Source organism: Ranitomeya imitator, chromosome 3, assembly GCF_032444005.1.
Source record: "Ranitomeya imitator isolate aRanImi1 chromosome 3, aRanImi1.pri, whole genome shotgun sequence".
Lineage (NCBI taxonomy): Eukaryota > Metazoa > Chordata > Amphibia > Anura > Dendrobatidae > Ranitomeya > Ranitomeya imitator.
Window position 1 is genome coordinate 472,319,829 of NC_091284.1, and position 25,376 is coordinate 472,345,204.

General features: G+C 43.6%; 1 protein-coding gene across 2 annotated transcripts in view; it reads left to right on the top strand.

Moving 5' to 3' along the window:
• CAMKK1 (calcium/calmodulin dependent protein kinase kinase 1) overlaps positions 1–25,376 on the top strand; it is a 641,465-nt gene that overhangs the window by 304,991 nt on the left and 311,098 nt on the right. For both annotated transcript variants that reach the window (XM_069757479.1, XM_069757478.1), the window contains exon 4: positions 17,741–17,794. In XM_069757479.1, coding sequence (XP_069613580.1) covers positions 17,741–17,794 — 54 coding nt within the window. The remainder of the gene's footprint in view (positions 1–17,740; positions 17,795–25,376) is intronic.

Genomic DNA, 25,376 nt, shown 5'->3' on the forward strand with positions numbered 1-25,376 from the left:
AACTGAATAAAAAAATTGATGATGACAATACAGTTAATGCAATCAATTCACCAGGATGGTGTAAAATTACTAACAGTATAACTAAAGGTGAAGCAGTCAGATTAAAAATACCTGGCTAAAGAGTAAAAAAGTATAATGGTTGTCCTGCTAATAAAAGGCAATGAATGCATAGGAGTATTAGTGCCATGATGATGTAGAGCTGGATGTGATAATTCGTCTGTCTCTTACATCTGTTCCTGCTTTTTCTTCATTTAAATACAATGAAAATTGCTAAACCGCTCTGAATCTGAATGATCTTGTCTGTTTCTGTCTGTGCTCTCATTTAGATCTGGAATTTTCATCAAGCTTCCTAGGTAATTAGGATAACCAGCTAGCAATCAATTCTCGCCATGCTACTACTTTGGAAAGCTCTGCGAATAATTACTGACTCGACAAGTCCACAGCAAGAACTTCTCCAAATGGGGCATTCCAGTCACCTTGGCTCTGCGCCGTTTAAAAAAAATATTTTTTTTGTTGCTCCCAGTAACAGAAACTTTTCTGCATGGTTATGCAACAACCTTATTATGAGGCTTTATCTCTACTATTAAAGGGAACCTGTCACCCCCAAAATGGAAGTTGAGCTAAGGCCACCGGCATCAGGGGCTTATCTACAGCATTCTGTAATGCTGCAAAACAAAACCTCAGTGACATTCTAGATGTCATAAAAATGGGGGTGAGGAACAACTCCCCATACACAGCAGAAACAGAATACCCGCTCCCAGAATCATGCAAAGAAGGAGAAAGCTGGAGCAACTTGGTAAAAAATATATACTTTATTAACAATAATCTCAAGTGAGTACAAAAGTCATAACACCACAGTAGTAGAATGTATACAAAACCAGGATAGACACAGATATGCCCAGAAGAATCCACCATTGCACAAGCCCATATAAGTAGATATATAGATCCATTAAATAAAGTGACAGTGCATATAGTTATATTGCTATGGTAAGATTGCCATCAGTAGTCATATAAAGATCAGTGAAACCGCAGGACAAAAGATCGCCAGGAGGGCAGAGCTTACCGGGGGCAGAGCTGGGGGACCCAGGGTATAGATGCAGGAGACCTTCGACGCGCGTTTCGCGTGCAAAAGCACCGCTTTGTCAAGAATGCTGTAGATAAGCCCCTGGTGCCGGTGGGCTTAGCTCAACTTCCATATTGGGGGTGACATGTTCCCTTTAAGATGTAATGATTAGGACTATTTTCAAAAGGATAATTTATTTTTAAGATGCTAAAGCCTTATGAATCAATACCTGTTTGTGTTTTCACTGACTGTCCTCTTATTACAGGCTTCCATATTAAACACAGCAATACAATGAAAATCATTCTGTCAGGTATTAAAAGGTACTCGATTGGACAAACAGCACACAGTGTCTATATTCTGATTCTTCTGTAGTATTTCTTCACTATTTATGGCTGTCTCTCTCTATATCTATAGTTCATCTGTAAGATGTGAAGTTCTCTCACTGTCCAGATTCATCAGAAAATACTGCTTGATTCCCTACCATTGCTTTTGTCAGGCTATGGTAGTTTGGTTGTGTGTCTCAATTTCACCCCTCAGTGTGTCTGGCATGCAGTGACTGACAGCTAAGCCCTCCAATCTGGTATATGGGTGTGCTGACTCTGTCAGTTCTTTGATTGACAGCTCTGTTATCCAGTCTGTTGCAGGGGCATGCAGAGCTGTCAGTGTTTTGATTGACAGCTCAGCCATCCAGTCTGAGACTTGGAAGATCAGGGCAGCCTTCAGGTGTTTCCTGTCCCAGGTGATTGCCATGCTGCTTAGCTGGGCTGTCAGTCCCAGATGTGGTTTGTTTCTTTGTGCATTGTGATTTGCTTGTGGATCGATTTGCTGCCTTAACTTGGACCTAGTTCTGACCATCTTGTCTAGCTCCTTTTTCTCTGATCTGTTATCATTCTGGTATTCTAACCTCGGTCCTTTACCTGCCTACACCTTTGTCTCTTCCCTCTGTTTATGAAGTATCCTCCACGAGTTTCTCGCATTGAACTCGCAAGTGTGACCCCGGCCTGTCTCTGAGAAGTGACTCAGAGTCATATTGTGCATATAAGGTCATATGAGCCATCTCTTGCTGATGCAGTGTTCTGCATTGTGTGTAATGCAGAGACCATATTGATAATTTGCACAAAGCGAACTGCAAATTGTTAATTTTTCCAGGGTTAAGCAAATTACGAAAAATGAAAACCAAATTGATTTGCATTGAGTGGATTTGATCATATCTAACAGGAAGTGAAATAAAATCTCTGCTGACATCCCGTCAACACATGTGACCACTGCAGTCAATTGATGATTTGCTGCAACTGTTTTGTGTCACATTGTACAGGACGCAATATGGCAGTGACTACGTGAGTCTACGGAACGTGGACCTGCCAGAGAGCAGGGACGATGCTGCAAGCGTAAAGCGCGACCCGGCCGGTAAGGAGAGCGCCGATGTCCGAGGCGAGATCTGTCTGGTGGGGAAAGCGCCGAAGTCCGGGACCTGAACCGGGGACGAGAGCGGACCCAGCCAGAACCAAACCGCTGGAGACCTGCGGGAGTGCGCGACAGCTGAGGGGAAGAGATGGAATGGAGGTAAGTAACTAGCCAGGGGTCGGGAACCAGCTAGGAACGGATACATAAGAGGATGAGGTGGAAGGCAATGTCGAGAGCTAGCAGAGAGTCAGAAGCCAGAGAGCACAGGGAGGTACAAAATCAGAAGACGGGAAGGCAAGTCAATAAACCGAGCTGGGTCATGCACATGGAAACCAAGTATAAACAAAGACTTAGGACATGGGCACAGGGAAAGCGGGGCAGACACCTAACAGGGAGTAGAGGGGACAAGAGAATCACACAGATAAACATAGGTCAGCTGCTCAAGCCGAGGGACCGGAACTATCACGACACAGGACCTAGGCAGAGACAGCACTAAATAACCACCCCAGAATCAAGGAGAGGCGGATAAAATTAACCCAGACCTGACCAGGATGGGAAGGAAGCAAAACTCCGTCCTGGATCATGACAGTACTCCCTCTCAATGGGGGGCATCCAGACCCCCAGACTTCCCAGGATATCTGGCATGAAAAGCCTGGACCAACCGATCCGCATGAACCGATCGGGCCGGAACCCAAGACCGGTCCTCCAGGCCGTAACCCTTTCAATGCACAAGATACTGAAGTGCACAATGGACCATCCTGGAAACCACGATGCATTCCACCTTGTACTCAGTTTGGCCCTCCACCATGACCGCTGGTGGGGCAGACAACGAGCCTTCCTCCACAGACCCCAATGGTTTCAAAAGGGCCTTGTGGAAAACATTGGGAATCCGAAAAGACAGTGGGAGACGTAAACAGAATGCCACAGGGTGTTAGGGTTGGCGGAACGCACCGAATATATTTATTAGATGAGATAGGTGCGTTCGCAACCCGTTATCCACCTTGCAGGAAAGAATCTGCTGTTAAGTAAGGCGGTGAAGTAAAGTAGTATAAACGAACTCTGTTACTTCACAGAGCCCGTAGAAAAGAGAACGCTGTGCCCTGTTTAGCTCGCAAGGAACACAGCTACTGAGTAGAGCCGACAGTGGTCATGCAGTCCCAACCAAACACGCTGCTCCTCTCCGGGTGAGCCGGAATTCTAATGGCTATTAGCCAGCCCTGAATTCACTCATGAGAAACTCCTCGCCGGAGGTGCCAGCATTCTAGGGGCTTATTTCAGCCGGGTCCCTGACTGCATGCACACAAAAACTCCTCGCTGGAGGTGCCAGCATTCTAGGGGCTTATTTCAGCCGGGTCCCTGACCACACACACGACCACACTGGCGCTGAGCTCGTACATATTTGATACTAGCGCATGGCCGTGTGGTCATGAGAACCTTTTATAGCTGCAGCAACTTCAGGACCTTCCTAGAAGGACCAATGGAAGGCTGCCACAGAACTTGATCAGGTACAGGGCCTTCTTGGAGGACCAATGGAAGTTACTGCAGTACCTGAGCATGTGACCCTAGACCTCCACTGAGAGATCTTACCCTGGGCATGCTCAGTGTGTGCAAAGCAGGACTTAGTCCCAGAAAAGCCTGTTCGTCGCAGACCAATGCAGGGTACAATAGCAGAGCCTGGAGAGGCAGCAGTAACCCTTTGCACAGTATCAGATTCAATGAGACGCTGGGACTGACGTCTCCGCTGAGCAGGCTCCACTGCGGCCGATGCAGAATGGGAGACCGCAGAAGACACGGCTCGAGATTCCCCATGTGCAGCGGCGGGAACTCAACTCCTAACATTACCCCCCCCCCCTCCTAGGGCCCCCCTCCTTGAGCCTCGCTACGCTCAAAAGCTGCAATGAGCAGCAGAGCCCGAATGTGCTTTATAGGTTCCCAGGTCTGTACTCTTCCAGTCCACCAGATAAAATTTCTTGCCACGTACCATCTTGCAACCTACGATAGCATTCACCTCAAACTCATCTGTGGATGAACCCGACGTCCCAGCAGATGACTCGGAAAACTGGGACAAATGGACGGGCTTTAAGAGAGAGATGTGGAAGGTGTCAGTGATACCAAGGCGGGGAGGAAGACCACAGGGTTGACCTGATCCAGAGCCTTGAATGGGCCAATGTAGCGAGGCGCAAACTTAGTGGACTCAACTCGCAGCCTGATGTTACGGGCGGAGAGCCACAGTAAGTCGCCAGGAGCAAAGGTAGGAGTTGGGCGCCGGTGTGTATCAGCAGAAACCCTCATTCTCTCCTTGGAGGCCCGGATGGCATCCTGTGTGCGGTCCCAAATGTCACGTGCCTCCACCGCCCAGTCTGCCACCCTAGAATCGGTGGATGACACGGGCATGGGCACAAGGACACGCGGATGCTGGCCGTAATTAAGGAGAAAAGGAGTCTGCCCAGTGGAATCGGCTACGGCGTTGTTCAAGGCAAATTCAGCCTAAGGTAGCAAAGATGCCCAGTCATCCTGCTTAGCAGAGACAAAATGTCGCAAGTATGTCACCAGAGTCTGGTTGGTCCTCTCTACCAACCCATTCGTCTCGGGATGATATGCAGAGGAGAGATTCAACTCTATGTTGAGTAAACGGCAGAGCTCTCTCCAAAACCGAGACGTGAACTGGGGACCCCGGTCGCTGACAATTTTATCAGGCATTCCATGTAAACAGAAAATATGCTTTATGAATAACGCCGCCAAGGCCCATGCAGAAGGTAACCGTGGAAGTGGCACCAAGTGCACCATCTTAGAGAAATGATCGGTGACAACCCAGATAACAGTGCAGCTATGAGACGTGGGTAAGCCCACCACGAATTCCATCCCGACCATCTCCCAGGGCCTGTCTGCCACCGGCTGGGGGTAAAGCAACCCAGCAGGCCGTTGCCGAGGAGACCGATTCTGGGCACAGGAAACGCACGCCCTAATATAGTCCCCGACATCACGGGCCATATGCGGCCACCAGTACGTCCTCGCCAAAAGCTCAGATGTCCTTTTGGTCCCAAAATGCCCACCCACTCTGGACATGTGAGCCCAAGAGAGAACCTCCGGTCGCAAATTCGCTGGCACGAAAGTCTTGCCCGGGGGCACGGACTCTAGCGAAACCGGAGCCACAGTTCTTAGACTCTCAGAAGGGACAATTAGTCGAGGCTCCTCCTCCTCACATGACACTACGGAGTGGGAGAGAGCGTCGGCACGAATGTTCTTCTCCCCGGAGAGAAAATGAAGAGTAAAATGAAACCGGCAGAAGAACAGGGACCATCTAGCCTGGCGAGAATTCAGCCGCTGGGCCGTCTGTAGATATATCAAGTTCTTGTGGTCCGTGAATACCTGGAAGGAAAAAGTGAGCTCCCTCCAAGAGGTGTCTCCACTCTGAGAAAGCCAACTTCATGGCTAGCAACTCCCTGTCCCCGATGGAATAATTCCTCTCCGCCGGTGTGAAGGTCTTGGAGAAGAAGAAGCAAGGATGCTTCCGACCTTGAGCATCCTTTTGGAAAAGGACTGCTCCAGCACCAACGGAATAGGCATCCACCTCCATGATAAATGGCTTATCTACATCAGGGCGATGTAGAATGGGAGGTGCTAGCAAAGTGTGACTTAATTGAGAGAAAGGCCTTGGAGACATCCTCCGACCACAACTTGGGATTTGCTCCCTTCTTGGTGAGGGCAACCAAGGGAGCTACCAAAGTTGAATGAACTGTGGAATGAACTACCGATAGTAATTAATGAACCCCATAAAGCGCTGCACCACTTTAAGTGAATGGGGTTCCTGCCAGTCCATCACAGCCTGTAGCTTGGCAGGATCCATAGCCAAACCCTGGGCAGAGATGATATAACCAAGGAAAGGCAAGGACTCCTGCTCAAACACACACTTCTCTGACGTTTCCCCGATCGCTGAGGACACTTGGAGGCAAGATGTCCTGACTGCTGGCAAACATGACAGACCTTAAGTGCACGAGCGGACCGAGACTTGGACCCCGCTCGTGACACCTCTATGGCCTCATGTGACTCGGGCGTCTGGACCGGAGATTCCAAAGGTTTGGCGAAAGTGGGAGCCAGCCGAAACCTCTGCCTACACTGGGCTCGCTCCAACCTTCGCTTGTGAAAACGAAGGTCTATTCAAGTTGATACAGCTTTGAGCTCCTCCGGTGTGGCAGGAATCTCCCTAGTGGCCAAAGCATCCTTCACATGGTCAGCCAACCCCCTCCAAAATACAGGAATGAGGGCTTTATCTGGCCCCTCCAACTCAGACGCTAATGTCCGGAAGTGAACAGCAAAATGGCTGACCATGGTCGAACCCTGAGTCAATGCCAGCAGTTGGAGCGCCATATCATGGGTGACTTGAGGTCCTACAAAGACCTGTTCAGAGTGCCCAGAAACCGAGGAACACTCCGCACCACATGATTGTTGCTCTCCCACAGTGGCGTAGCCCACTCCAAAGCTCTGTCCGACAAGAGAGAGATTATGAATCCCACCTTTGCCCGCTCTGTGGGATAACATGCAGCCAGGAGCTTGAAATGTATACCACACTGGCTCACGAAACCCCTGCAGGACTTACTGTCCACAGAGTATTTTTCAGGCAATGGGAGATGAGATAAGGTCGGAATAGGTGGCAGTGGGTGAAGCTGCTGCAGCCTGAACAGCTATTGCGGTAACATCCACCGCTGAGGTTGCATGCTCGAGAGACGCCATCCGGCCCTCCAGCAGCTGGATATACCCCTGCAATCGCTGTTCATCCGCCATTACTTAGCCAGATCCTGGCGCTAGTATACTGTTAGGGTTGGCGGAACGCACCGAATATATTTATTAGATGAGATAGGTGCGTTCGCAACCCGGGATCCACCGTGCAGGAAAGAACCTGCTGCTAAGTAAGGCGGTGAAGTAAATTAGTATAAACGAACTCTGTTACTTCACAGAGCCCATAGAAAAGTGAACGCTGTGCCCTGTTTAGCTCACAGGGAACACATCTGCTGAGTAGAGCCGACAGTGGTCATGCAGTCCCAACCAAACACGCTGCTCCTCTCCGGGTGAGCCGGAATTCTAATGGCTATTAGCCAGCCCTGACTCATGAGAAACTCCTCGCCGGAGGTGCCAGCATTCTAGGGGCTTATTTCAGCCGGGTCCCTGACCACACACACGACCACACTGACGCTGAGCTCGTACATATTTGATACTAGCGCATGGCCGTGCGGTCATGAGAACCTTTTATAGCTGCAGCAACTTCAGGACCTTCCTAGAAGGACCAATGGAAGGCTGCCACAGAACTTGATCAGGTACAGGGCCTTCCTGGAGGATCAATGGAAGTTGCTACAGTACCTGAGCATGTGACCCTAGACCTCCACTGAGAGATCTTACCCTGGGCATGCTCAGTGTGTGCAAAGCAGGACTTAGTCCCAGAAAAGCGTGCTCGTCGCAGACCAGTGCAGGGTGCAATAGCAGAGCCTGGAGAGGCAGCAGTAACCCTTTGCACAGTATCAGATTCAATGAGACACTGGGACCGACGTCTCCGCTGAGCAGGCTCCACTGCGGCCGATGCAGAATGGGAGACCGCAGCAGACACGGCTCGAGATTCCCCATGTGCAGCGGCGAGAACTCGACTCCTAACACAGGGTTAACCATTTCCATGATCTCATAGGGGCTAATAAACTTAGGCCCAAGTTTGACCGAAGGCATTCTGAGTTTAATGTTCCTAGTGGACAACTAAATTTTATCCCCAACTTTGACCACAGGCCCCAGAACCCGTCTTTTATTTGCAATAAACTTATATTTCCTCTGAGCAACCCCAATATTTCTTTGGACCTCCCACCACAATCTCCCTAAGAGCTGGACCGCCCCATCTGCCCCAGGGCACCCAGAGTCCAACCAGGAGAACTCCCCAAAATGTGGATGGAACCCATAATTGCAGAAGAAGGGAGATGTACTCGTAGATTGATTAATACAGTTGTTAAACGCAAATTCGGCCAAAAGCAAGGCCGCACACCAATCATCATGTCTAGCGGTGGACAGGCACTGTAGTATTTGCTCCAGGGACTGATTAGTCCGCTCAGTCTTACCATTGGTCTCTGGATGATAAGCGGATGAAAAGGAGAGAGTAATGCCCAACCTTCTACAAAATACCCTCCAAAACCTAAACACGAACTGTACCCCCCCTATCAGACACCACATTCAAGGGTACCCCATGCAAATGCACCACATGCTCCACTAACAATCTGGACAATGTTTCTGCAGAGGGCAAGGCCATTAAAGGTACAAAATGTGCTTGTTTACTAAACCTGTCCACCACCACCCAAATGATAGTGTTACCCTTAGAAGCAGGAAGATTGGTGATAAAGTCCATGGACAAATAAGTCCATGGCCTTTCAGGAATTCGCAGAGGCACCAATTATGAGATCTTTTAGCGCGGGCACAAACCTCTCAGGCAGACACAAACCTCCCCACATCTGAGGAAAGCGAAGACGACCAAAATACCCTGAAAACAGCCCTATGGGTAGCCGAAATCCCAGGATGCCCACTAACGGCAGAGTCGTGGAATTCCTGGAGGACCTGAGGTGCAACTGAATGGGTACAAACAACTTATTCACAGGTTTAGATGGGGGAGCCTGCGTCTGAGCTTCCCGAATCTCCTGCTCCAAACCAGATAAAACGTCAGCCACCACTACCCCCGGTTAAAGAATGGAGGAAGGAAGTTCGGGGGAAGACTCTGGATCCAGACTATGGGACAAGGCATCGGCTTTAATATTTTTGGACCCTGGCCGAAAAGTGATCGAGAACTTAAACCGAGAAAAGAAAAGTGACCAACTACCCTGTCTCGGTGTCAACCTCTTAGCAGACTCGATATAGGACACGTTTTTGTGGTCTGTAACCACGGTAATAGGATGAACCTCCCCTTCAAAAAATGCCTCCATTCCTCAAAAGCCAATTTAATGGCCAAAAATTCACGATTACCAACATCATAGTTCCTCTCTGCAGAGGAAAATTTCCTGGAGAAAAAGGTATCAAGTTGGTCAAAGTGGCGGGCCCCTGAGACAACTCTGCCCCACCTCTGAACCATCCACCTCAACGATAAAAGGTTTAGACGGATCCGGCTGAATCAGAACCGGAGCGGACATGAAAGATTATTTTAATGACAAAAACGCCACTACCTCTGAGGCTGACCAATTCTTGATATCAACCCCTTTTTGAGTCAGATCAGTGAGAGGTTTAACCACCTGTGAGAACCCCTTGATAAACTTCCGATAATAATTGGCAAACCCCAAGAAGTGTTGAAGACCTTTCAAATCTTGGGGCTGTACCCAATCAACAATGGCTTGGACCTTCTTAGGATCCATACGAAAACCGTTACCAGATACAATGAACCCCAGAAAAGGCAATTCCTGCACAAAAAATGAACATGTCTCTAACTTAGCAAAAATCAAGCTCTCCCAGAGTCTCTGGAGAACAGCATGGAGATGAGTAATATGAGTCTGTTTATCAGATGAGTAGGTAAGTATGTCGTCTAAATACACAAATAAAAAATGCCCAATGAAATCAGAGAACACATAATTGATGAAATTCTGAAAGACTGCTGGAGCATTAGTCAAATCGAAGGCATGACCAGGTTTTCAAACAACCCCTCGGAAGTGAGAAACGCAGTCTTCCATTCATCCCCCTCCCGCACCCGAATGAGATTATACGCTCCCCTCAAATCCAGCTTAGAAAACCACTTGGCCCCAGACAACTGGTTAAACAAATCATGAATGAGTGGAAGAGGATATGTGTTTCTCACAATAATCTTATTGAGTTCTCGAAAATCAAGGCATGGACGAAGGCAACGTCTTTCTTTTTAGCAAAAAAAAAAAACCTGCCGCCACAGGAGAAACAGAGGGGCAAATATGTCCCTTGCGGATTCTCTCGGCAATATACTCTTTCATTGTGGCCCGCTCAGGACCGAAAAGATTATACAAATGGGCTTTGGGCAATTTGATGTCTGACATCAGGTCAATGGAACAATTGAATGGGCGGTGCTGTGGTAAAACCTCGGGGCACCACAGTAAAAAAAGAACTGATTCTCCCTTCGGCGTCTCCTTTCTTTCCTTAACGGAGATGGCCCCCCACTTCCATGGGCTCGACAGGTGGTAAAGACTCATGTTTAGCCGAAAACAAGGGCACCTGCCATTGTACCATTCCTCTTTCCCGCAGTCGACAATCCATGCGGACTGCCTGTGTCATCGCCTTTTCTAGAGAATCGGGTGGCAGGTGCAACGCCAGAGCATCCTTTAAATGCTCAGATAATCCCTTTCGGAACAGATACCTGAGTGCAGAGTCATTCCAAGACACCTCTGGGGACCATCGCCTAAACTCGGAACACTACCACTCGGCTGAGAGCTTCCCCACAGAAAGACTCATAATAGTATCCTCTATCAATGCCATATGATCAGGTTCATCATAAATGAGCCCCAGAGCTTCAAAGAACAGATCAACAGACATTATCTCAGGGGCGGAGGGAAGTAGGGAGAAAGCCCAAGACTGTGGACCCTCCCAAAGCAAAGACATCATTATCCCCACCCTTTGATTTTCATCACCCGAGGAACGAGGACGGAGTGAAAACAATAGTTTAGAACCCTCCGTAAATACCCCAAATATCCCCTTTTCCCCAGAAAAGGTGCCAGGGAGTTTGATAGTGGGCTCGTGGGAGGGTGTTATGACCTGGTGGTTAGGAGCACCCGGAATGACCTGATGGTTAAACTCACAGGACAAGCTCTGGGAAGTGGGAACTTTGCTGACCGCAATCCCTAATCCTATCACACACACTAGAAATAGCCGTGGAGCGTACCTAACAGGCCTAGACGCCTCGGCACAGCCTAAGAACTAGCTAGCCCTAGAGATAGAAAATAAAGCCTACCTTGCCTCAGAGAAATGTCCCCAAAGGAAAAGGCAGCCCCCCACAAATATTAACTGTGAGTTAAGATGAAAGTCACAAACACAGAAATGAAACAGGTTTAGCAAAGGGAGGCCAGACTAACTAAATAGACAGAGGATAGGAAAGGTATCTTTGCTGTCAGCACAAAAACTACAAAAGACCATGCAGAGTGTGCAAAAAGACCCCCGCACCGACTCACGGTGCAGAGGCGCCACCCTGCATCCCAGAGCTTCCAGCTAGCAAGACAAAATCATGAAAGCAAGCTGGACTAGAAAACCATGAATAGAAAATAACAAACGGGGACTTAGCTTCTTGCAGGAAGAGACAGGTCTCCAGAAGATCCAAGAGCAAACTAAACCAGCACAGGAACATTGACAGCTGGCCTGGAGTAACGATCTGAGTGGAGTTAAATAGAGCAGCCAACCAAAGGATAAACCACATCACCTGTGTAAGGAACCTCAGAAGCAGCAGCTTCACTCACAGCCACCAGAGGGAGTCCATGGACAGAACTCGCCGAAGTACCATTCACGACCACAGGAGGGAGTTCGACAACAGAATTCACAACAGGAGGGTAAGGAAACATCAGAAACGCGAGCATTTTTACTGCTCGTCGACGGAGACACAGTCCTAATAGATTTGGCTGTTTCCACCAAATCCCTTTGGACATGCTGATGGTACGCCGCCAAGGCTCTCTGATCCACAGACCAATTTTGCATCATCTGGGTCAGATTGGTAATCTGATCGGACAAAGCGCGGAGTGAATCCATTACTGTGGCAGTGGGCAGATTTCCTGAAACAAATTTTACGGTTGGCGATAATGTTGCGTCATACAGGATGCGATATGGCAGTGACCACAAGGTGGCGTGGTGGCTCCAACAGATGAGTCTACAGACCATGGACCTGCCGGTGAGCAGGGACGACACTGTAAGCGTGCAGCGTGACCCGGCCGGGAGAGTGCCGAAGTCCGGGACCTGAACCTGGGACGAGAGTGTGCCCAACCAGAACCAAGCCGCCAGAGACCTGCAGTAGTGCGCGACAGCTGAGGGGAAGAGACGGAAGGTAGGTAAGTAACTGGCCAGGGGTCGGGAACCAGCCGGGAATGGATATACAAGAGGATGAGGCTGAAAGCAACGTCGAGAGTGAGCAGAGGGTCAGAAGCCAGAGGGGTACAAAATCAGAAGACGGGAAGATTAGTCATTAAACTGAGCCTGCTCATGCATGTGAAAGACAAGTATAAATAAAGACGTAGGACAGGGGCACAGGGAAAGCGGGGTAGACACCTAACAGGGAACAGAGGGGACAGGAGAATCACATGGATAAACCTAGGTCAGCTGCTCAAGCCGAGGGACTGGAACTATCAGCGACACCGGACCTAGGCAGAGACTGCACTAAATAGCCACCCCAGAACCAATGAGAGGCGGATAAAATTAACCCAGACCTGACCAGCACAGGAAGGAAGCAAAACCCCATCTTGGATCATGACATTTTGTATGTAAACGGGAAGTCATTACTGCAGTAAGTAAATAATGGCCAATGGTGAGCACCAGCAGGATGCATGCTGGATGGGTAGGGACTTTAACAGTTAAATAATGCTTCTCCTCTTGGTTTATGACATCACCACCACTCCCTTTAATTTGGTTGCTTTCTGCTGCCACTTGGAAGCTAATAATTATTTGAACAAATGTGTTATCCACGTCTTTATAGATTGATCTTTATGCTCTATTTAGATGTTTTCATTGATGTCTTAAAGGGATTATATAACTCCAGGCAACCTTTTTAATTATTTTGCGATGATTTTATGATTTTGCTGGTTTGAAGTTAAGGTCATCTATTAATTTTCCTACTATGGTCACTAAAGGCAAAGAGTAGTAATGATTGTAGTTATATACAGTAAATTAACTACTCTTCATGCAATTTGTAGAAGGTTAGGTCCCAAGAGATGGCCTATGGCCTAATAAGGGCTATTTACTGGGGTTGTCAACTTTAGTTCTACAGTGACCACATTAGAGGCCAATCTTCCTTTATAATACTGATGGTTTCCACTAATATGGTTTTTAGTAACAGAGACAACCTGATCTCAGCAGCTTGCTGTAATTCCTAATGTTAGTGTCACAATCACTTGACTGAGAGTTCCTTTTCCTGAAATCACATTGCATTGAGGCTGTCTTTCATATAAAACGAGGAGGTGCTAAGCGGGGAATAAAGCTGGAGTGACAGAGGCTTCAGATCTACAGCCTCATTTGCTTATCAACTCAATTGCTGATTTCTCAGTAACAGAGGAATGTACTCGCCATGTAAGTATATTGCTGCATTTATCATTGAAAGAGCTACATGTACAAATAGTTTGGGGTCTTAAATCCTACTATCAGATTCCCTTTAAGTATATTGAACTATATTCTTCAAAAAAGATCCAAAAATCTATAACTAAGTCTATATTCACATCTACAGTACATTAGGAATAATGTTTTTCTGTTCCATTGTATGGATCAAATGTATACAGTGGATGGATGCATCTTGTGACAGACACGAATTGTGCCCGGTGGACCCCATTGGGTATAATAGGATGCTTAAGGTTTCTGACATTTTCTGGAAACAATCATCTAGCATGCTGTGCTGTTTCTTTCTTGAAAAATGACAGAATCAGATCTTTATAATTGCTCATCCACTCATATGAACCGAGACTAATGGGTGCATGATGAATAGATGTATCGCAAATGGAAAACAAATATTATGGGCAAATGGAAACACATATTACGGGCAATGTCTTTTTTCAAATTTTGGATTGGGTCAAGTCTCTATGTATTTAATTACTTCTGACCTTATAAAATAAATGTGAACAGGAAAATATATTGCGTATACTGCACAATTATATTTTGACAAACTGTGTTAGATGTTACATGTATCATGCCAGAAGCATTAAAAAAACCCTGTCATCAGGGTTATACATATTAAATAAACTAAAGGCATTGCGATAATGGCGCTGGTATACTGAATGAATACATACTTTCAGTGAAGAAATCCATAGCCTGGTTTTTATAAAATCATCATTAGAAATTTTGGTTTCCATGCACTGGGACGTGACTGTGGGTAGGGTCTTCAGCTTTGCCGTGGAAGACGATAGACAGTAGAGGGGCCATGGCAAAACCGAAGACCCTACCCACAGTCCCACTTATTCTAGGAGCCCAAAAGATGTGGGTCATAATAGAACACATTTAACCTTTGTCAGGCTGCATAATTTTACAACGTTAACAGGCTGCAGATGTACAATTGTACCTTCATATATATTTTATTAAAATTTGGCCAATATATTCTGGACCAAAACTGGCAGAGATGTCACGAAATTTCTGCCCTCTACGGCTTTTCGAAAACAAAAGTTGTTGCAATTTTAAAACGGAATAGTTACAATTGTACCTACTCAGCCGGACGAAGGTTAAAGACCATAATTCTCCCCCACACTATGGTTGTACATTTTTTTTGTTGCATCGCTAATTTAAAATTTCGTACAATCCTTGAATCTAGTTGTCTTTACTACATGGCAATGGACTATATGAACTGGTGCCCGATTCCCTAAGGGTTTTGAATGCAGACAGTTTTAATGGACTTCCATGTACAGTAAAGTTATGAATATAAAGCTAGACAAGTTCAATTATTCCTTTTATGCTAAGTTGAAAAAAGAAGAATGGAAATGCAAAGTGTGTGCAATAGTTACCAATTTGTTCTAATGTAAAGGGAAGACAAGTATAATCAGTAGAAAGCTGTGAAAGAGCATATTCACACATTGCATTTTTTTTCTGTGTTTTATGGTTGTGCTGAAAAAATGCAGCGTTTCACTGTAAGAGCAAAATAAATGAGATTTCCAAAATCTCATTCACATGGTAATTTTTTTTATTTTTCCCTTGCGTTTTTGACTTGCGGTACTTTTTTTTGTAAGTGGTTTGTCTGTCCTTTCAACGTTTTTCTGCAGTCTTCCCCATTGACTTCAAAATTAATTAGCAGAAAAATATAATAAAAAAGCCACCAAAACCCATATTAAGTGTTTGCATAATTTCTACTGTGGTTTTCTGGCAATAGTTTGCATGTTTCATGCAGAAAAAAATACATTAAAAATCTACATGCAATCATACCCTTGTAGTTCTCTCATGAAACGGGTCTATTTTTTTCCCCATGTTTTAAAGTTGCAAGAAGACACTAGTCCAACCTTTAATTTATTTTTTGTTGATCCACAGAAAGGCAAAAACCACAATGAGGCAGACACCAATGGTCCCATAAGGCCTCTTTCACACTTTCTGATATTTCCAGTACCGGAAAAAACGGTACCAGAGATGTCCGTGTGACACATCCGTATGGCAACCGTGGGCCGCCTGTGTGCCGCATCAGTACCACACGGACGTCCACAAGGGAAGCAGTGCTTCAGTAAGCGCTGTTCCCCTGCGTGTGGTACTGAAGCTGACTGTCATTATTCTCCCCTGCTTGTCGGCCGTGTACACTGTTCTCCGTGTGCACGTGTGCGGCACGTTTTGCGGTCCGTGTGTCTGTGTGAAAACGGACATGTCTGCATGTTTTGCACACGGACACACGGTCCGTGAAAAAACACTGACATGTACATAGACCCATTCATTTAAATGTGTCTACGTGTGTCAGTGTCTTCGTTAGGTGAGAAAACTGTCACCACACATACTGGAGACACAGACGTGTGAAAGGGACTGTAATACTTTTTTTTTTTAGAAAGGTAACCTTCTTGAACTTTAATGAATTGACCATTACAACATGTTGTGGCAGAGTGTTTCATAGTCTCACTATTTTTTTAATTTTTCTTTAAGATTGCTGAATTATTTTTAAATTTAGGGAACAGTATGAGTCGTAGAATTTTCTCACTATATTTAAGCTTGCCTACAAGGCTATGTGTCTTACCGCTAAGTACCTTATCCTCGGTTCACCATGCAGCCACTTGCTGTAATTCCATTAACCCTATCCACTATTTGTCTTGCCAATCCATATTTAGTTGTAAATTGTTTATGCAAATAGAAGATATTTCAACTGGATGTTTACAATAAAAGGAATTTAACACTAGGACTACTGGTATAGTCATTTTGACTACTTACTTGCAGTAGTTCTAGTCAGGGTTCATGAGTCCAGTAGTCCTAGCAAGTTTGCCCAAGATAAGGCAAAATTTGGTCTGTATTTAATGTTCACATGTCCAGTAATAATCTGTTAGAACGGATCCAGCAAGCAATCTATTGATGAAAACGTTGTGCAGATACAACTTTTTTTGTCCGACATTTTAACATTGAGGTCTATGGAAAATGGATCAATTAATTAGTCATCAATTTTTCTTTGATTCGTAATGGATCCAGTAAGAAAGAAAACAGATCCGTTACAATTGAACGGTAAACGGATCCCTCAATAATGGATCCATCAATGTTAAAAAAACGGATCCAGAAGAGATCCGTTATCTAAAAACACCCTAAAAAGTTGTGTCTGCACAACTTTTCTTGCCAATGGACTCCTGCTGGATCTGTTCTAACGGATCACTACTGGACATGTGAACATAGCCTAAGGCTTGATTCATAATTAGTCTCCCAATTCATTCAAAACATGTTTAATGAGGTTCCGATTAGTGCTTTGTACAGGCCTTCTATTCCAAATTTAACAGACCAGTTTTATAGATTAAATATATTGTCACTAAAATACCAAAAGAATCTTTCCCCAAATCATTTATAAAATACAATTGTCTAGAATGTGTTTATAAGGATTAAGATTTTCCTTTAATGGTTACAAGCAGCTCAGCCTAATTTATAATTCCTTACATAGTTACCATTGGAACTTTGCATTCTGTCTGTTCAGCGCTTGATTGTATAGCGTACTTTCAGGAGCATGCTATGGTTTAGTAAGTGCAGCATCAGACTTTTTATATTCTATTTTCTTGAACACTCAGTAAGTAGTCCCATTCTTTGGCTTCTATGATTTATGCTCTTGCATGGTTTTTCAGGTCACGGTGATTGCACTTACCATAATTGGTGCTGGACCAGTGACACAGAAAGTTTCCAGTTTCCAAAGTGACTTGTATAACAATATTGTATCCTATGATAATACCAAGTTAAATAGCATTGATTTTCTGCTTGTGTTTATGTGTGAATATGCAGTTACATTTGAAATAGATATAGCTATCAGGATCAGCCTGTGTGAATATTGGGAACCTCTGTGGATTTGTCTAGTATCGGCTTTTTCAGCTATCAGTCTTGTGTAAACCTGGCATTATCTAATACATCTGTTCTGTGATCCCATAGTGTTTGGAATGTGATATGCAGCCATATTAAATATCTTTTTATTTCTAGGGCTCATATGGCGTTGTGAAACTGGCTTACAATCAAAGTGACGACAAATATTATGTAAGTAGCGCCTTATATTGTCTGTTAATATTATCCTTCTAAAGTTCAAGAGTTACAATGAATGAAGAAATGTTTGCTTTGAGAAAATTATAATGATGCACAATGGAAAAGTTATTGGTTTGCTTAAAATGTTAGAATTACATTTTCCTTCTGCGATGATGATTTATTTGGTAAAATTGACCTTGTTATTAAACATGTGTTTAGTGTCCTGAAGTGTATTTATGTGCACTGCTGGGTCCATTGTCCACTTACATCAAGGACAGCAGTTTGGCATGGCCACACCTAGATGGTTCTTTTACTATCTTGTATTTAAAGAAGCAGTAGCGTCAACATTTTTATCCTTTTAATATATTGCAATCATCATATTATATGGTTTTGTGTACTGCTAATTTTGGTCTTACACTAAGCTAATTATTCTCTTTTCCATTAGATTTATGATGTCATGTGATTAAAAACTGACTAGCGGAATATTTCTAAGCGCTATGTAGAAATAGGAGGTCAATTTTCCCTGTACGAGTCATGAGTCACTGCAAACGTTGGCAGGGGGATGAGGGAGCAGCTGGGCTAAGAGTTGAAGAGGGGAATGATAAATGCAGGGACAAGAGACTTCCTGTTTCTACAATGAGCAGAGAATGTTTAGCTGGGTAGAAAGGCAAAATGAGCAATTGTAGGTACACAGGGCTATATAATGTAATGATTGAAAAATATTAAGAGGATAAAAACTTTGATGTGAGTGCTTTTTTTAAGTAGAAATTGAATTTAAGCAAAACATTGTCACCTCCATGGAATCTGGTAATGTGTCAGCAGAAAATGAGCTATTGTTTAAATCTGATGTGTTTATAAAAAAGAATGTTTTTTGTTTTTTTGATTATTATTATTTATTATTATTATAGCGCCATTTATTCCATGGCGCATTACATGTGATAGGGGGTATACACAATAAAAAAACAAGTATAATAATCTTAAACAATACAAGTCACGACTGGTTCAGAAGGAGTTAGGACCCTCCCCGCGAGGGCTCAATTGATTATGATTTTTTAGTTTTCATATCACTATCTATTGTAAAAAAAAAATACAAATCTTGCTATATTGTCATTGGCCACTAAGACTAATAATAGACTTATTTTGTGCTCTGTACAAGCAGCCCCATTGACACAGGTTGCAATAAATTAGCTACAGCTCTTGACTTTCTACAAAAAAGTTCTATGGGTGTACTCTGACCAGGAAAGGCCATTGAGAAGGGAGAAAGAGGAGGTGAGCTCTGACCATTAGCTATTGAGAATCCTGTGTTCTAGAGGTTTTATCATGGTAATCTTGTATGTCATGATAGTAAGACTGCTGAAAAGTTTTCTGTACAGAATTATGAAGTACATACGGAAAGTATGAGTCTAGAATTAGCATACCAAAACACAACAGAAAGATATAATGACAATAACCCTACTCAAAGACACAAACGAGAGACACGGTGAATATGCTGTATTGTATAAATATATTATTGTTACTTTTGTTAAGCATATCAAAAAAGTTAATTCATTGTACATATATACAAAAACATCATAGACAATGTGAGAATACCAGTTAAAAAAAATAATACAAGTTGGGGGACCAACAAACTGGTCAAGAAGAAAAAAATCCCATAAGGCCACAGCCCTTCTCATTCTCCACTTCCAAAGTCGCAGCACCAATCTCAAAAGATAAAAGATAGCATACAGCATGGACATTGTAGGCAAATACAGTGAAAACCAAGTAAAGAACAATATCAGGAGATACGTGTCGAAATAGCTCCCTAAATGTGTGACAAACTAGTGGACTATAAAGTTCATATGAAAGTGATATTGGGCCAAACCAAATTAGTAAACCACTGAATGATATACCGTAATTGTATAATGCTTATAAAATGTAGTAGTCCAAGGATCACAAACAGACCTCTGCATATCATTATTTGTCTAAAAATATATATAATTATTAAAAAAGGTATATTCACAATTGATTACAATTCCCCAGAAATAGGGGATGGAATAACCACAATAAAGAAGCAAGGCATCAGTGCAAATAAAATAATTTCTATAGATATATTGATTATCTTAGGACATATTAATCTAAGTTGGGTTAGACTTCGAGAGCACAGAGCACCCCAAAAGTTGTTTCGCCACTTATTGCTCTTTGTCAGGAGTGCTATCAGTATTAAAAATTGGGGTTTATGTTGTAAAAGCAAAGGAGAGCTCAACTCCCTGCCAAAATAATGTTTCACTCCATCTGTTTAGCACACTTGTGGTGACGGCTGCATAACACTGCAATCCCTGATGGAGACTAGACAATGCCCAACTGATGAAAGTAATAATCCATTCTGTATAATTCTAAAATATTCCGAATAGAATTTTAATAGAAAAAAAATTTGCCTTGCAGAGCTGGAGTCCTTGGTTCAAATCCATCCAAGGACAATATCTGCAAGCAGTTTGTATGTTCTCTCCGTGTTTGCGTGGGTTTCCTCCAGGTACTCTGGTTTCCTCCCACATTCCATAGACATACTGATAGGAAATATAGATTGTGAGCCCCATCGGGGACCAAGATGATAATGTGTGCAAACTGTAATGCGCTGTGGAATATGTTGGCGCTATGTAAATGAAAAGATTATTATTATTCATTTGATTGAAAGAAAAAAACATCAATTCTATAATCCATCTTAAAATAAAGAGTAAGGTCTTCATCATGAGACTGTTGAGCCAAACAGCTCACATGGACTCATTTGTTATTTTCCATTTTTAATATACTGTATAGAGTTTCACGGTTGTTAGCCTGCTGCTCTAAAATTCTGCGGCTCGTCATGTTGATGTGCCTAAGTGCACAGGTCTGATAAGCCTAAATCCTATGAACAGCAAACAACAGAACAATGAAAAAGAAAGACCCAAATCATAAATAAACCCCTCATAGATATAACTTGTTCTACTTACGTCACACAGCAGTATGAATCTCCCCGATGTGAGTAACAGGCAGTCTGAGAAGGGGGGGATGGCCATGCCACTTGTTCTCTGCAGAGAAACTGCTATTATCAGGACACTGGCTGATAGTAACAACATGGAGCTGCACACGCAAGTACAAAAAACATGGAGTAAATAGTCCACTATAAACATGACAACATTTATTAAAGATGTAAAAAAATAGGCATACAAATAAGTATACACAATTACAGTCAATAGTCAGACTCAGGTATTAAGGACATGCTCATCCACTAATAAATATTAGGGGTGGGGGAGTAAATTAGGAATAAAAACACATATAAAGTGCCAGTTCAGCGCCCCAGAGACCTGGTCGTTGCAGTAATGTCGCTCTGCCGCTAAGGAGGGTGATGTTATGTCTGATTGCACTAAAGGAGTTCATCTGACCAGGTATCACAGCACACGTTACACTTCACACTCCGGCCACTAGGGGGAGCAGAAGGCACTATTTATTAGGTTACTCCTAGAAAGAACGAGAACAGAAGATGTGAGGACTATCCCGAATGCCCAGCAGGGAAGAGCTACAACACACAGGCGCTAGTTGGTAGGCACTGATTTCCACCTGCAAAGGGAACTCTGGATGTGACCGGCCGGTCTCAGACAGCTCTGTTGACAGTGCTCTGGATTGAGGATCCTGAAACCTTTAGTAAATGGTAAAGAGACTGCAACCCTGTGTCCTCGTTATTCCTCGCACCACGCACCATCACCTTTCATTGGACGCCCCTTAGCAGGGTCACGGACCGGGTCCAGCCACCGTGATAACCCCTGATCGAGTACCCCGTGGCCCTGTGTCTGGGGGCGCTCCACCAGTGCTTAAATGGACAGTAACACCCTTGTTAGATGCATCCTACCTCATATACTAAGAATGCTGATATATACCGAATTTAAAGTTTCTCAGTTCAAAAAACAATGTCAGCTCTACGGTATGTTTAGAATGAGGGTGTCTATACAGTTTAAAAGATGCATACAGCAAAAAAGAAAAGATCCATGTTCCCCACGTGGAGCAGCACGCCGCCAGCCCCAGGGGTGTTACTGTTCATTTAGGAGGCACGTGGCCTGCTCCCTGCTAGTAGCCCTTCAGTGAAGGAGACATGGCCTCACAAAACCCATTCATACAAATAAAGAGACATCACAAATTTATTGTTGGATAAAAATGGCCGTGCAGTTTATTTTGGGTTACATAAAAACTCATTAAAATGTCCAATTAGTAAAATTCCTCATATAACAATCCAAAATTCCAGAATATCCAATAAAAAAATCAATCCACCCATAAATGGGCGATTTTCCCACAAGTAAACTACACGACATAAACTAAATAAATGATAATGGGAGGGAGGGTGGGCTCTTCTTTTCTTCTTGCGCCGTCAGAATAGGAAAAAACCCTAAAAACGGGTTTAAATAGTTCAAAAAAGAGCGCCAAGCACGTTATTAGCCAATCAGAAACCGGTAAAACAGGTGCCAAGAAACCAGAATAAACTTGATATAACTGCTTTCTGAGACTCCCTCAGAGGAAACCATGACCTTTCTTTGACCTTACTCTGAAACACGGTCCAACGAATAAGTGATATCAGGGTTTTTGAGGCCATGAGACCCCATATTTCCTCTTATGTCTTAGGCGGGGGCTAACATTATCAGGGGGATGGCTGCTATCAGAAACCAGGAGCAAGCCTCGCCACCGCCACACCTCCTCACCTCGGACTGCAGTGACGTAGACATTATCAGGTGGCTAGCTGCTACTAGAAGTCTGGACAGGCCACGCACCCTCACCTTGGACTGCAGGCAAGAAAAGATCAGGGGCCTGGCATTGCAGGAGCTGCTCCTCACTGTTCACCCATTCTGTCTGGGACGTTACATCAGTGTGCAGCTCCATGCTATTAATATCAACCTGTCTCCTGATAAAACCTCTTTCACTGCAGAGAACAGGGGGCATGGACATGCCCCCTCTTCTCAGACTGGCTGTTACTCACAGCGGCGAGCTTCACACTGCTGGTTGATATAACATCCCAGACAGTAGAGGGGAGCAGTGAGGAGCAGCTCCTGTCACACTGAATTACAAGTGTTATAAAGATAATAGAACTGCACTGGGCATCTCATCTTTATAGTTTGAGGGTGAGTACAATTTCTTTTTTATGTTCCCGGAGTACCCCTTTAACTACACAAAAGACTTGAAATTTACAGCTCAATTTAGAGGGAACCTGTCATATTATTCATGCTGCTTGAACAACAGCCAGTATAAATCATAATTTGAATGCATGATTGGAGCTGGGCCAGTTTTACTCTGAACCATTACTGCGTTTCAGAGAAAATATATTTTGAAAAGCTGGCACTATGTGTATTGGCTGACAAAATCAAGGTAGTTGCCCAGCGGCTTCTCCTTGCCCTTAAGCCTTTGATTGACAGAGGTATCCCTATGCATGCAGATACATGGCTGCAATGGTGCAACTAGACTCTGATTCATGCTTTCTGTGGTTCAGATGACTTTAAATAATCAAGTATAGTATTAGGCTTGACAACCAATGAGAATTTACAATATTTCAGATTAGATTGTGATATGGGAAAAAAAATTGTCAAAAATGTTTTTGTTTGCTCTTTTCAATACATTTAACATCAAAACCTGAATTAAACAGTTTGTCTTCTCTGATGACACATTTCCTTTAATATCTTTTAAAGTGTAATCTACAGGCTCCAAGTTTGTATGCAGGCCCACTTAAAATCCCATACATCTTTAAAGAAGCACTCCCAAGCAAAAGTGTATTCTCTAAACCTTTCTAAATATGTGTGCATATAAGTATTCCACTGTTTTCAGCACAACTCTGGTCCTCTTCTCACACACATGATTGAAATACACATTATTCAGATCACTCTGGGGTTTCATTTGTGAGTCGGAAGTTGCTTTTACAGTGGAAGTCTATGGCGCTACCATTGTGAAAGAGACTTCTGGTTCACACATAGTAACCCTGTGAGCCATTTAGTCAGAATTAAAGTCATGCTACTCAGTAGAGGACCGGAGCTGCGCTGTAAGCTAGGGAAGACAGCAATCTGTAAGTATTTTAATGCACCAACACTACACACATATATAAAAAGCTTTAGGGGATAACATTTTTGTTGGGAGTGCTTCTTTTATAATATCAGCCATAGTTTCAAAGTAAAAGGTGCATGTAATTAACTGATCTATGCCGTCTCACTGCTTCACCTCCACCTCTCACTGATTGAAAGTACCATGAAAACAGCCAGTCAACTATGTCCTCTCTAATTTAACTCTCTATTCAGAGAGGCTCAGGACCGACATGGTCCTTGAAAGTTGTCCAGACCCATCTTATATCCTGTTCCCATCTGCGTCTTACAACATTTAGGCCGTTTTCATACATGCTTTGAGTACAGACTGCGAAGCACGGACTGACCACAGATCTCCTGACCTGAATTTGACAAATTCATATATGCCCATTAGGCTAACTAGTTTGGGTCACGATAACATGGATGTGTTAAACCAGCATTACTTGATATGTATTCATCATTGGAAACATTTACCTTCCCAAAGAACACAAGCAACCATTACATTCAGTTTAAAGAGAATCTGTTGGCACAAAGGTAGGACTAGTGCAACATTTCTATTACCTGTATGCCCATATTAATAGGTCATATACGTCCTGGGGGGTGACAGATTTCTTCTAAAATGTTATGTGAAGATCCATAAACAGATATTGTTTCCATCATTAGTATGGACGTATGTCTGATGACGCACTGAAGGTCTAGATATAGGGTTGCTATTGTTCTTCTGCACATTTAGGGGGTGAGATTTCATAGGCAGTTCCTCTATGTGCCTCTGGCATGATTCTCTACTTTGCACAGAAATGATCATTATTATGTAGTTTACTATCCTATTACTGCTCAAAATATTTGCCAAGCTAGCAGCTGTAAATCTGAGGCAGGAACATGGTAATGAGGTTAATGCGTTCTTTTCTCTCAGAAAATTGTATTTGCTTTTCGAACCATATTGTTTTTGTTTCTTTGTGTGCATAGTAATAACACTGCCACAATGACTGTATGTGATTTAATGGGCAATGTTAGACAAGGAAGAGGTACACCAATTATACCAGCTATTGGGGGAGAATAATCATGAAAAGAATCTTTCTTAGCACCCAATTTGATAAATGTGGCTGCACAATTATTGGTAAATTTGGCACATTTTTTTTTTTAATAGCACTACTGTCTCTAACTATGTGGCCGGAGATGAGCCTTCATTGGTGGGAACATTCAAACTTATTTGTGACTGTTTAAAAATTCAAAGTTAAAAATTGTGAATATGCCAGGAAGTAACTCTGTTATGAGGGGAGGAATAATTACTGATCAGGAGCTGAAAATCTAAATTCTGGCACACACATGCAGTTCATAAATATCTAAAAAAAAAAAAATATAACAATGCAGAGAAAATATATTTTGGGGGTGTTGATTTTTTTTATGCATTTTGCGCTATTGCTCCAAATTCATCAAAACTGCCACACAATGTTTGATGAATTGGCGCCTTTTCAAAGAGCCTTGTTTTTCCTTGTTAGCATATTTTTAGACTTGTTGCACCAGAGAAAAAC